Source organism: Drosophila suzukii, chromosome 3 (assembly GCF_043229965.1).
Source record: "Drosophila suzukii chromosome 3, CBGP_Dsuzu_IsoJpt1.0, whole genome shotgun sequence".
Taxonomy (NCBI): domain Eukaryota; kingdom Metazoa; phylum Arthropoda; class Insecta; order Diptera; family Drosophilidae; genus Drosophila; species Drosophila suzukii.
This window is the reverse complement of record NC_092082.1, coordinates 68,244,962-68,259,807: the sequence shown is the minus strand read 5'-3', so window position 1 is coordinate 68,259,807 and position 14,846 is coordinate 68,244,962. Positions and strand designations below refer to the sequence as shown.

The window sequence follows — 14,846 nt, the reverse complement described above, 5'->3', positions numbered from 1 at the left end:
TATTTTCAAGATTTAAAAAACACACTCATCTCATGCCCACTAAAAAGGATAGAGGAAAAAATAAAAGGCGTATGAATTTAATGGAACCTCATAGGCTTAAAGCAGTCGGCTAGCACCATATGGTAATGGGTATGGAAATGGATGTGGGCTGAGGAGAAAGAGAAATCAGGGGTATTTAAAATGCATTGCATACGCAATGGGGACAAGCAGCTTTTTATTTTTATAGCCAATCGGTTTGAACACAGGCATCCACTTAGCACACAGAATGCATCAGCACAATATTATACATTTGTACATACATCCAGAAGGGACACTTAAACCGGGGGAGTACTTTAAAAAAATATAATAATGATAAAAGCAAAATGCGTTACGAGATATTCCATAAAGTATAAATTGCGTCAAATTGTTATTTGCTGTGAGTTCTCGTTCGTTGGTTGATTGAATTGGTTGGTTCGATTATTTATTCAGCTATCGTATACTACGCATTTGTGTGTGAAATTTACATTTACCAGAAAAATAACTTTTTGCCAAGCAACGCTCTAAATGTTTACTCGAATTTACTTCAACTAATTCAGATTCAGAGGATGTGGAATGTCTAAAGATAAATGCTTATTTCCTACGAAGGACTGATACGAGGAAGGTCCTTGTAGGGGGTAAGCGAAAATCTCGGCCTGGTCGAGCTTACGATTTTCTCCAATTTTATTTGTAGCAAACTGTCGAGGGACTCAAACTTCAACAATAACTCCTTTTAGGTCCCATCAAACCCCTACCAATATCTCATTTGTATGGCACACATCTAGAAGGAACACCAAAATTTAGGCATTAAAATAAAATATACACAACAATTTAGACAAATTATAAGATACCAAACGGAACTCTCATTAAACGAAAGGCAAACGAAGTACGGATCAATAGATCGACATAAAATTAAATTTCAATATTTGAAATAAATTCGCGTTCAATTTTTCTCGTAAAAACAAATAAAACTAAAAGCAAAAACTATTTAATTAATGCTGTTAATTAACATATAATTTGATAACGTAATACAAATGATAATAATAATTATATATATATACACCATTAACGATTTTTAAAAGTAAGCTGAATAAAATTGATATATGAGTAACACGTTATAAGCTGTTAAAAATAAAACGAAACCAAATAAAACAGATACAAATTGTATTGTAGTAATTATTTTAATTGAAGAAAATAAAGCATTATTAATGATATATATATAATATACGACTGGTAATAGTTCCTTTATTGTGTAAACGGGTAAAACTTTAATGGGATTACATTATTTTAGACTGCCACATCGGCCAGCCAGAAGAACTGGCGCACCTCCTCCTCGTTGGAGGGCCTGCAGTGCGGGGGCGGGGTGATCAGCGAGTTCCGGAGCGCCTTCATGGCCAGCATGTTGCGCTTTACGTCCATCGAGAGGTCGATGATGCGCTCCGGGTAGTGGACCCCGATTAGGCACTCGTACTGCTCCTGCTGCTCGGCGGACATTCGCCAGGGCTCGTGGCTACGGAAATAAAGTGGTAAGTAACACAAAATAAATTTTATTTTAGGGATTAAATATTAATTAAACTGTTAAAATTCTTAAGTTTTGTTGATTTTAACTAAATAAGTTAGTTATTTTAAATTAAGTGATAAATAAATATCTAAAATTACGTACACGACTAGTTGAACATTACAAATTTCGTATCTGTAGTATTAAAAAAGTTGTTGCTGTAGCTCGGTGGAAACCAAAAATGATATTTTACTACTAAATTAATTGTTCGGCCATTTAAGTTATAAACAGTAAACCAGTTATTGGTGTACTTTAATCTTTGAGTTTATAAGTTTAAATTTAATTATTCTTGATAAAGCTTTGATTCTATGATCCAGAGTTGACAACATTTTTATTATACCCGTTGCTCGTAGAGAAAAAGAGTATAATAGATTCGTCAGAAAATATATAACCCATAAAGTATATATATTCTTGATCAGGATCATTAGCCGAGTCGATCTAGTCATGTCCGTCTGTCTGTCCGTCCATTTAAACTACAAGATTTCGGAAACTATAAAAACTAGAACGTAGGGGCTTGGCATGCAGATTCTTGAGCTTCTTGCGCAGCGCAAGTTTATTTCAGCAGAGTGCCACGCCCAAAACTCTGAAACATTTTCGATAATGTTTGAAAAGTAATCGTAATGCCCTAAATGGCGCAATCGAATTCATTATAAGCAAAACAAGTGTAAAAGCTTGGTTACATTCGCGTTGCTGCTTTCATATCTCCATCTCCCTCGGACTCCCCTTAGCTGAGTAACGGGTGTTAGATAGTGGATGGCATATAGCGTTCTCTCTTGTTTTTGGTAATACTTATAGAAAACTAAAATGTTCAATTAAACATGGTTTTCTTTTCTAAAGCTAAGTATATTGCGTATACGACTAGTTAAACATCACAAAAAGTTTCTTTAAACTCTTGGAAATTGAAAATAACATAATATATTATTTAACAAAGTACATAATATAAAAATAACCAGTTATTGCCTGATAGAGTTCAAGTAAGATATCTTTAAGTTAAGAATTTTAAATTTAATATGTATTAAAAAAATATAAAATATAAATATATAATAAACCAGTTATTGTCTGATAGAGTTCTAGTAAGATATCATTAAGCTACGAACTTCAATTTTAATAGGTATTAACAAAAACTTCGTATAAGAATTCAAAAAGCAAAATTTTTGTGTTATTGAAACCCATGTCATTTTTAAATTTAAACGGGTTTCTTATGTTCTTAGGCTCAAAAACTCACACAAATTCCTTGGGCACGCTCATCAACTCCGGGACGTACTGCTTGATGTAGGCGCCTTCGGGGTCAAGTCGCTTGGCCAGGGCCACCGGGCAGGTGACCAGCGAGGAGTCCAGCAGCCGCTCGAAGGCCGAGCTGGAGACCCACATCCAGTTGCCGGCGCAAACCGACCAATCGGCGTCCAGGAGATACTTCAGGAAGTGCTGCAGCCCGTGCTCCCAGCTCTGCCACATGCCGCCGCGCGTAAGAAAGGTGGCCACCGTGTTGCGCAGCGTGTGGTGAAGCCATCCCTCGGCCAGGAGCTGTCGCATGGCGCCATCGATGAGCGGGAATCCCGTCTGACCTAGGCGCCAACGCTGCAGTAGGTCCTCGTTCGGCTTGGCCCACGGGATGGTCAGGCAGATCTCATTGCCCTCCATGCGATCGTAGTTGGGATTGTTCACCGACATGGTGTAGAAGTACTCCCGCCAGATCAGCTGACCGGTGATGTGGGCACCGCCAGTCATCTGAACACCGCGCACACAGGCACGCAGCTGGACATTCTTGAAGAGATCATGGACGCTCCAGTAGAAGCGACGCACCGAAAGGCAACCGAAGCGCAGGTGGGCGCTCATCGACTTGGGCGTATCGTGGATATTGGGCAGCGCCTGGTTGGGCAGATAGAAGCCCCGCTCGAAAGCATGTTGCTCAACCTTGAGCCGCTCTTCCAGCAAAAGTAAGGCCTGCGTTTCCCCACCACTCCAGTTGATCTTGGCCAGAAAGCCCATGTTGTCGCCGTACACGTTGAAGTGCTCCGGAGTAGGCATCTCCTCGAAGTAACCAAGACTCCGGCGCAACTCTGGAGCCAGCTCCACGAAGGAGGCATCATCCAGTCGAGGATCGGCGGCAGGACGAGGCGGCAACCCGATAATTTGCACCGTGTGCTGAAGCATTATATGGATTTAAGATTTATTTGAGGGCTAATTTATGTATTTGTTTTAAGAAGTTACCAAAAACATCTGGTAGGTGAGCGGTGGAATGCCACCATTAGTGTCGATCACCGTACGCGGATCCCACAGCGTGTGAGACACCTTTTCAACCAAGTCGATGCTCAATTCCCGGCATAGAGAACGGATGGTCTCATCGCGCTCATTCCAAATGGGCTCACAATCCTGCTCTATGCAGATCCTGTGCAGACGCACTTGCTCGTTCAGCCGCCGGAAGATATGCGCCGGTTCACCCTCGAAGACGTGGAGACGTCCACGTCCTTCGGTGGCCAACTGCAGCTGGTCATCAAGGTCCTGCAACGAATCCAACAGGAATCTCATCCGGTTGTAACCCACGCTCTTGGTACCTAATTTAAAAAATATTTTAAAATTAATTTTGAGTTCATTACATTTTTTAAACCAATCTACCTATCACACTTTTTCAAATTTTATATAAGCACTATATGTTTATTATCATGTCAAGTGAATAGAATATGAAACAGTTTTTAATGTTTTATTTATGAAAACTTTAGAAGGAATGAATTTTAAAAATATTCACACTTTTCCGTTAATGGATGACCCAAAAACGCAAACTGAACGACCAAGCCATTCCTTAAGTGTACATATATATATAAATTTATATATCATGACCATTATCTGACAATTAATTAAATTTCGGTTTCATTTAATCATCATAATCATTTAATCATCTCGAGATTGGTAGTATTTCTACGTTTTGTTCTTTGTGTTCCTACTGTTGATGTTTTACCATTCTTGTTCTGCTGCATTGAAACTAAACACTATAGCTTGCATAAGTATGGCCAAATTAAGTATGCTAAACAAGTTTTCATGTTCAAGTGCCGCCATTCAGCTATCTTTGCAGCTTTCTCGCACACAAAACGTTCCGTTAAGCTCGTTTTCCATTTTCCATTGCAATAATTGTTTTCCCGCTTCTCCCCGCAAAACGACTCTTATCGGTCAAGTTATGGGTTCTATAGGGTTCTCTCCGACTTTTCACAAAAAGCGAGCTCTTTAAACACTAGCACAAAAGGCATTATACTAGTATTCTGGTTTGTTCTCAATGTCTCTACCCATTTTGCATTGTCTTTCTATATCTCTCTCAGCGATTCAACAGCGTATTCGCAAAACCGCCAGCCGCAAATCGCATTAGAACGCATCGTTTGTTTTGTTCTACCATGCAAAAGTGCATTAGGTTTTCCCTCCCTTTTTCAACAGCCCCTTTTCCCCATTTCCACGAGCTGCGAAAACGCTGAATTCGCAGCGGTCGCGGCAAGAGGTAGTACTCGTATTTGATAACCGAAGCAAGTCGCAAAAATGATATTAGCTCATACGTAGAATGAGTGTGTAATGGCAATCGAGCTAAAAGCTTTTATTTTAACCCACTGTTGCCAATAATTACATGGTTTTATTATAATTATTATATTCACTATAAGTGGATAATACTTTTATTTTTGTACATCGAAGGATTTATAATGATATGTAAGGTAAAATCAATAAGAATGTAATATTTGCTATTAGATTTCTTTGAAATAATAGTTGTGAGATGGTTAAAAATAAACCAATTTTGATTTAGTAAAGCAAAAAAAAAACCTATAGATGCAAAATAACCAATGTTAAAAGTAACTATAAACATTTGCTTTTTCGTAAGAATCGCCCGAATCAAAATTTACTTTTAAAGTATTCTTTGGTAAAAATAAAAAATAGTATGGAAGCTCAAGGTCAAGGTCTTTTGTAATTCTTAATAGGAAGCCAATCATTATTTATGGCCATTTTCCACCACAAACATTTTCGTTTAATGGATCTATATAGTATCTATGGCAAATGCCCCACTTACCGGCACTCTCCCCATCGAATATGAAAACGGGAATTAGGGCTATACCCTGATCCTTGTCGGCGAGGGCGGCCAACAGGGCGGGATTATCGTGCAGACGTAATCCGTGGCGAAACCAAATCACATTTGCTCCTCGCGTGGTCATCTTAAAACCGCGAAGTGATTAAGTTAGGGGTATACAAATCCGTGATCACTCTCGATATCTATCGGGCAGAACAGTTTTCCAGTTGGGGAAATATACCGACTCGGGGGGATTTATTTTTTTCCGCACACGACTCGCTCGCGCCGGCTGCTAATTGGCGAATGAGAATGTGAATGCGAAATTCGAGTGTTAGGAGCGTATCTCCGACTGCAGCTCAACGTTTCCCGCTCGACGCTAAATGCAAAAGTGAATCGGACAGCTGTTGGGAGCGAGACAGAGATGGAGAGAAAGAGACCTGTGGGAACTGCACACTGAAAATAAATTGTTGAACTTAAAAAAAACAAATATTCAACAAATTGAAACGAAAAATTATAATTAGTCAAAAATAATTAAATCAGTTTTCACATTCCATTCAAAGTAACAACGTACAACAATAATAGTCTTTTACATGAACAAACGCAATTTACCTAATTGATATAACCTTTATTAAGATGTTCATACAAAATATTCTGTTGCCCAAGAAAATTATTTTAGAAGTATTTCAAAAAAATTACTATTATCTACTTCGGACCATTTTGCTATGGTTTTTTTTAAAGTGAGAAAAGACAAATGATAAATTCTTTAGCAACACATTTTTTTCTTTGTAGATCGCTAAAGAATTCTTTTTAGGTAATTTGATAATAATATTACAAATGTCATGTAAATTCGGAAAAGTATAAAATTGAATTATCTAAATAATTAAATAAAATTCTGTTAAACACCAGAATAGCTGATATTTTCTTCCCGTGTAGAAGCGGGCACTGTGAACCGAACCGGTAACTTGAAGCCACCCGTTTGAGTGCGTCAATACAAAAGCTGGCGATGGGTATGTGTGTGCGAGGGGTGGCTGTGTGCGTGGGCGCTTGTGTGAGCTTGAGTGTGGCACTCTGTCCACGGTTGCCTGCACCTATAGCACTGCACTAAGACCGAGCCGAAGTACCCCCCTCTATTTGCACCCCTAGCTAGCTGCCACCCCATTTCGTTAGCTCTCGCAGTGGGAGACTGTGTTCTGAGAACACAGAAACAGAACCCAACTGTTGCCGCTTATGACGTGTCGAGCTTTTGCGAGTATTCAACTATAACCCTGCGAAGGTACAAGGGTACTTATGCTAGCTTTTTGATAATTTTTTAATGCAAAATGATTTTTTATGGAATATAACCAAACACTTTATCATAATTAATAAATAATTATACATAATTGGTCGATTGAAAAGTTCGTAAAAATAAATAAAATATAAAAATCTTTTTTACTTCTATCATTCTTAAATTATACATAAATTCTCAATATACAATACAATATGATTTTTTATAGTATATAACAAAAGACGTTATTATAACTAATAATTAATTTTACATAATTGGTCGATTAAAAAGTTTGTAAAAGTTCATCAAATATTAAAACCTTTTTTACATCTATTATTCTTAAATCATACTTAAATTCTGAATAAATTGTGTTGGAATCTTACTTAAATTAAGTATAGAATCCATAGATTGGGACATACCTAAATTTATTTGGAATTATTCATAAATTAAGTAGAAGTATCCACTTCAATTAATAATGGATACCAACATGCGTTTTTTGTTGAACGCAGATCTTTTGGTTTTTAATGCGATGTTACTCTTTTTGATACATAACCTGACATAAAATGTACTTATTTTCTTTGTTTTTAAGAAGATAGCTGTTTTCTCGGTGTGATATGTTTTAAAAAGAATTTGTTTTTTACTTTATAACCTATGCAGACTTTGATCTTCATAATAAATCAGAGTTCCCTTGTCACATGCTTCAGTTTTTATTGCAGCGAGCAACATTGGCATGGTTACCGCCATAACGTAGGCCATAAACCCTCTGCCAGCTTTGAGTGAGCTTTGCCCACTTGAAAGCTCCCCTCACATAGAATGCCCCACGTCCCTGGGCAGCCTCGACGAGCCTTGTTGTGAGCAAACTACGCACTTGCATCACGAAAACTTTGGCATTGCATGTTGCCCAGACAACGACAACGACATCGACAGCAGCAGGAGCAGGAGCAGTAGTAGCATCAACCAGGACCAAAAGGAGGAGGCAACGTGCGTAACGGAATGTCAACTGCAAAGCTCGGCGATGCACGTGTCCTGGCAACAACAACAACAACAACATCAGCATGCTGCATGCAACAATCAGGCGAAGCATTCAAATGATGACGATGACGATGATGAGCCTGCTGTGGTTGGACTATGGCCAAAACCAGGATTAGGGGAGAGTGGTGAAAGGGGTTCAAGGTAGGGGGCTGAATGAAACTGGGCAAAATGAACAATGAAGTGGAGACGAACCAGTGCAAAAGGTTTCGCACAAAAGAATTTTCCTTGCCTTGTTAGCTTTTATGAAACTAATTTACGTTCATCGCTTGAGAGGGCTTAGAAAGGGACTAGAAATTCGGAAATTTGAGGATTGCAAATGGCCAAAACAATTTATTTTTCCCAAAGAACTCATATTACTCATACGCCGGGTGGGTTTCCTTTCACAATTTCTGCTCCATTTCAATGGGTTTTTATTGATAGTTAAGGGCGATATAGATTGAAATTGCCCTTTACGTGAGAATTAACTTTATTACTCATACGCCAGGTGGGACCAATTGTTCGTTGGGGCTTCCTCGGACAATTGCTGTCAAGCTGCCATGGTTTTCTTTTCATCGGAAAGTAATCTCATACAACACTAATTGGTTCTCACATAAGATTATTTGGCATATGAAAAGAAACTGAAAATACTGAAATTGGGGGATTGAAATTGTCAGTTTTACAGAAATAACCATTATTTTCTATGAGCCAAATGGGACGTTCTTTTGCCTTTGTCAAGTGCTTGTTAGTATTTTGTAGGTTAAGTTTAAAGCATTTAAAAAGGGACTGAAAGAAAAGGGGGAACGATACTTATATTTTCCATCTCGTAAGGTTTACTTTTATTCTTCTGGTTAGAAAAGGTCCTCAAATGCGAATTGCATTTGTAAGTTGTAATGGAGGACTCCCTAATACTCGACCGCCAGGTGGGACGAGGCCTTCAAAGGGATTTCCTTTATTTAGTGCAGCTGGTTTGCTACGGCTTCCCTCCTCGGATAGTAAACTGTTCAGCCATTGTCGGGCAGCCCCACACCATAATTTATCTTCCAGCCAGCCAGCTCCCAGCTCAGGTGCAGTGGATCTTCCGTTCAACTGCCGGGCGCAGGTTGCTAGTTTCATTCTTTCGCTCAACACGTCACCAAGGACTTGAGGGGCATCCTTTGTGCAATCAGCAGCAGCAGCAGCATCCCGCCCACACAGCCCCTGTGTTTGTGTTGATGCTTCGCTACATTACATGATTGCCAGGCTGCAGATTGCAGCTTGTTAGTGAGCAGTGTTGCCAGTAGACAACTCTGAAAACCAGGATAGATCGGAAAAAACATAGCTGAAAGCAAAGGATAACCCAAATTGGATTAACAATTCCGAAAATATAATACAAAACTGGAATTATTTTAGTTCAGGATCAGGGGTTGGATCACGTTCTATCGAATATTTAGTCACCCAAGGTGTTATGGTTCAAGTTCTGCATTTTACTTTAGATAAATAAACAGTTTTTAGAAAAATAAGGTTTACATTTTTTAGAAAATAATAGACCTTGTTATTGTACTATTTTTCTAGAGCTTTTAGTGAAATTCCGAATAAAAATTTGGATTTAGTTTAATATTTTTCATAATACCTTATAGCCACATTTCTATCGCAAAAAAAATTCAAAATACATATCAACACTGCTAGCAAAAATTGCGAAAGAAATGCTCGCCTGCGTAATTTTCCTTTGGAGTATTTGCGGACGAGTTATACGAACAATATGTAACAATTTATGTTATACGTCCCATTTTACACATTTCAAAGGATGAAGCCCTCTCACATGCAGACAATCGAGTCTGCAAAGCAATCCATCACAGCACTTTTGTTGCCCGGTTATGAAATCGAATTTCTTGTTGAGTGATCCGGACAGGCTGACAATGTCAGATTGAAGTAGCTGATGGTTACATGTGTACACAATTAAATGAATAATCATTGCACATATTAAGCTTGACAGAAATCTGACAAATGCCAAAATGTCCCTATGCTATAAATAAACTCGAAAGTACGCACTCGACTACGGACAACAGAGAATTTTCGGTCCGGTAAGGAGATTATGTTGCCCAACGCAAATCCCTATCAAACAGATAGCGCCACAGATTTCCAAGTCCTTTGCTTAATCACTAAGACCACATAACGGAGCACATAAAGTGAAAAGAAAAGAGAAAACTATTTTGAAAATAATTACAGTAATGAATTCTAAAGAACTGCCATTAACTAATTGCTTGAATTAACTATTTACAAAATAAAGAATATAGCTTTAAGATTTTCATCAGTACGAATTTTAATTTGGGTTCTAGCAGCATATCCCATGAGTTATCCCTTCTAAAGGACTAAAGTTTAACATGGTTGTATATATTTTCATTTCTTTAGCAAAGCCTGCATGTACCCCTACTTTAGACCTTTATTTCTCTTTCAGTATTATTTTTTCCCTTTTGTGTTTCCCGTAGGTGTTGTTCGTAGACTTTACTGACTTTACTAATACAAGTTAAACAATCAAATATGTCAATTATACGCACCATTGGACCCTTTGTGGGTCCAATCCTATACACACACTCAGCGAATGCCATGGAAACCCGTCCGTAAAGCAATAATATTTAATGTAATTTTATGTGCATATATATATGTATATGTATGTATAAACGGGCACTGGCAGAGGGCTTAACTACTCTATGGGGAAAAGTCACAGGGTCTCTGAAAAGCATTTAATATGCAAAGGGATTTTGACTTAAAGTGTGATTTATTTGATGCTTTAATACTTGCAATTTTCAGTGTAAACAGTAAAACAAAAGTATATCTTTATAATTATTTTTGTTTTATTTATATATATTTTTTAACCTTGCTTAAAATTTTTATATATATGAAAAAGTATATACGATTTTTAGAATCAACGCAGAGCCCGACCAAGTAGAACTACAACATCCAATTGTTAAATTATTGTGTAGGTCTGTGCTTATAACTGATTTTGCCCCAAGAGACCTTTAGGTAATTTATAAAAAAAGGTACAATTTTTTCAAAATAATTTTACCTAACCAAAATTTTTGAAAATCCGTCTTCATAGTTTAGCATATGTTACCAGATAATTGTAAGCTAACTTAAAAATAAATAAAAATCAATTTCTTATTTTTTCTTTTATATAATTTCTTTCTTTTTAGGGTATTTTAACCTCGGCTTACCAAACCCAGACTGTACCTTTCACTTGCTATTTTTATGTGGAATTTTTGTAATTTGTTGTGCTTTTGACTATTGTTTATTTTTAGTCGAAATGGCAGGCGCACGCACACTCGTGTCCACAAATAAGTGACGGGTTGCGTGTCTGCCAATGCGTCTGAATGGGAGTAAGTGTGTTTTTTATGTATGGCTGTCAATGACAGGCGCCGCCTGTCAGTGGGCGTGGCACCAGGGGGTCATTGGGGGTCTAGCAGGGCAGCGGTTTGAAGGACCTCGTCCTTATTTGTTTGTTTACCTGCGGGTATCACGGACAGACGGAGCATTCAGGCGAGGAAAACTACCCCTCGCTTTTCCGCCTTTTCCAACTGCGGCACACTGAACTCTGCAGGCTGACGTCAACTGAGTCGAATTAATGCCTTCAAATTGTAAATATTGTTTCATGTCTGATTGATTGCACCCAACTGACCCTTCTCCTGCCCCTTTTGCACTCCAACCCCTCCTCCGTCCGCCACTTGGCATATATGCCGACAAATTAACTCGCATAAATATTTATGTAAAGCAGAAGGGACCTTTGAAGTCAGCCGGCGGGAGAAACGTCTGCGAAAATCCTTCAGCATATGGACCTTATCGAACCCATGGTTGATTGTTCAAAAGGAAAAGGCACCAAGAAAAAATGTGACATTTTAATATAGTGAAATAATAATAGTCAAAAATAACATTTAGTTTTAGAAAAATATATTATAAAAATTATTAGAATCCAATATATCACAATCAAATATTTCACTTAAAGTTTTCTGGTTTAATTAGTTTTTTGGAAATATTATTTATTAACATTTTGACATAACAGGCTTAAGTATGTGCATAAATAATATTTAATAAGAATAGAAGGAATAAGAATATTTTGTACCATCCAATTATGAAAATTCAAATTTTTAAAGGTTTTCTGATATAATTTGTTTTATGATATGTTTAAAATTTAAAATACTATGCCTCGTAAACTATTTGTTCACAGAAAATTTTACATAAGGTTCATCCCAAATAAAAGTTAAATGTTTTTGTTTTTTAATTTTTTTTCAGTGAAAATGGTAGGGGTAGGGATTGTTCCGCTTTATTGAACCACCGTGCGGGGACTGCAGTTCGTGGGCTTAATTAAATGGGGACTGTCGATGGCACAGGCAGGCCGGTAAACGAGTTCTTTGAGCCACAGGACTCCAGCAGGCCCGATCCCCAATATGCAGTAATGAACAACTTTAATAACTTTCTCGATGATGCAGACTTAGCCGCATTTATGGCAGCCATGATGTTTACCTCGTTCCGGCCAGATATTAAGCCGCATTATCGCGACTGACGGCTCGGCCAGGAGTCATTTGTCCAGCGGCTTAGCCTCTGACCCCTTTTTGTGGGAGCAGTGGGAAATTGGCTAATATCCTTGATATATCCTCAGCCGTAAATCCTCAGCCAGCTATTAATTTGCAGCAAGCAGGCTGCTGGCATCAGGCAGCGACTGTCGCATTGGAGAAGAAATAAAGTTTCGGATAGAGATTCTCTTTTGGGAAACCATTTAATAAATGTTCCTTTTTGCCGCAGCCGGAGCTCTGAGATGGGAAAAACAGCGAACAAACAAGAGCAGTAAACAAATATTAATCACTCTTAATGAATTTGATGTCAAGCATGAATATTATTATACAACTTTGTGCTGCAAACGCTGACAAATAGCGAGCGGAATCCGCTCTGATTAAAAATGCCAACAATCGGGGAGACTGAAAGACTGGGATAAGGGATATGGATATGGCCTGGGATACTGGGCTCCCTGGGCATTCATAAAAGTAAATTATGTAAGCGAAACTTTCTTCTACGGCTTTTTTTTCCGCCACACTGTTCTGCAAAAGTTCCACTTTCATCGGGCTTCATTTGCGTCTTTCAGTCTCCTAGAATTCTCGGCCAATTCAAAAAGTTCAAATAATTGTTTTGAACTGAACTTAACAGAAATGAACTCATTTTCATGCGCCCGGAAAGTTAAACTTTTCTTTTTCTGCCATTTTCAGTCTTTTCTCTGCTCGGACGTGAAGTGCTGCAATCGGTGCCAGGTGGAAATGGCCAGGTGCAGGCCAGGATGGACAATGGGATGGAAATCAATAAACAGTTCTATGCATTCGAGTGGGTTAAATAGGGTATAATGTTAGAAATAAGACGGTTTTAGTCCATACAAAAAAGCACAAAAAAAATGTATTACGTTAAAAATCCTGTTGATTTCTTAACATTTTGTTTTGTTTTATACTTTCCTTTGCCTTATAACTTATTATCATAACTTAACTTATAACTTTATCAAAAACCTCTTTTTCTTGAGAACTAGAAGTTAAGGCATATCCGTTTCAGAATTTCCTTAAGGACACCCATTGTGCAATGTTCTTGGCCATCCTGTTCTCCTCCTTTCCGACTTAAAGACAACTTAATCTTTGCGCTCAGATCGGGATTGAAAAATGGCTTGATGCGGCGCTAAAAAGATTTGGTCGCATTAAATGCTGTCGTTTATCTGGCACTTGGCTCACACCAATGGAGCCAAGCCACTCACACACACTTGGACACTCTCAAAGACCAGGCCATCACGTGTGTTAGTGTTTGTGCGAGAAGCTGGAGGCTTGTGTTTGCCTAATACGCTTCAACTTCTTTGCCCACAAGCCAAAACACAGGCTAACACACACTCACACACAGTGGCCCATAAATAGGTACACGGACAAGGGATCGGCATGTCAAAGGCACGTGCAATCCAATATAAACAATCCCGCATATGGACACACAGAGAAAATGTCACAAAAAACTAGCATCAAGTCAAAAGTGTCATCTAAATTTGTGGCGTATCTGCATTTGTAAATATTCGTGATTGATTTTTCAACTTTAAGCAATAAAATTATCCTTAAAAGAAGTGTATCTTAAACTGTTTATTTTGACAATTTAAGCTACACATATATATGTCTTTTAAATATTTTGTTATGTATCTTATTACTGTACATCGTAAATCTCCTAAAAAATAGTTTTTTCAGAACAGTCCCCCTGTTTTAAAAAGTGTATCTTAAAGTAAGTTATACCGACTTTTTCATCGATAAACAAACAATAAGTTTTATTTGATGTAATAAGGTAATATTAACATGTAGTGTAATTAATAAACAGCCCTTCACAAAAAGTTATAAAGACTAATTAAACATTGCATATTTTACATTGAAATATTTTATCCGGAATATTTAACTTCTTTACAAATTATTGTTTCAGATCAACTTTATCACAGTCCTTCTGTCTTAAAAAAGTGTGTTTTAAAGTGTTTTATACGGACCTTTTAAGGTGTAGTATGTATTTATGTTTCAATGAAATATAATTTTTTTCCGTCAGTAAAATTTATTTAATAAAATTTTTTATGATTCAATGAAATATAATTTTTTTTCCGACATCTGTAATCCCTTCAAAAAGTATTGTTTTACTCAGCTATTGATGAGAAGCAAAATCAGTGGCAGGGACTGGACTATTACATTTTTTTTTGGTGCACTTTCCCCCACATATACAGTTGCGTGTGCCTCTGTTGAACTAACCGGCGGCTTTTCATTTTTTTGCCCCGCAACCATCTACCAGCACAAAAATTTCTTTGGCATTGGCCAGGTTCTGCTCCTGGTGCACACCAATGCGGCGGCCATGTTCGCAATATTTTTCCACTTTTTTCGTTGGAATTCCACCTCTTTTTACGTTGTGCCGCCTTGCCGGGCCGAAAGCCGCCCCAGGGGTGC

At 38.0% G+C, this 14,846-nt stretch overlaps 1 protein-coding gene across 1 annotated transcript; it reads right to left on the bottom strand.

Annotated features, from left to right (window-relative positions):
• Positions 1 to 1,229: 1,229 nt before the first annotated feature.
• cry (circadian regulator cryptochrome) lies at positions 1,230 to 5,919 on the bottom strand. The gene is made up of 4 exons (XM_036816660.3): positions 5,616 to 5,919; positions 3,785 to 4,128; positions 2,799 to 3,718; positions 1,230 to 1,525 (listed from the first exon to the last, which is right to left on the bottom strand). The coding sequence occupies exons 1-4, from the start codon at positions 5,755 to 5,757 to the stop codon at positions 1,303 to 1,305; spliced, it is 1,629 nt and encodes a 542-aa protein (XP_036672555.3). The 5' UTR covers positions 5,758 to 5,919; the 3' UTR covers positions 1,230 to 1,302.
• Between the last annotated feature and the right edge of the window lie 8,927 nt (positions 5,920 to 14,846).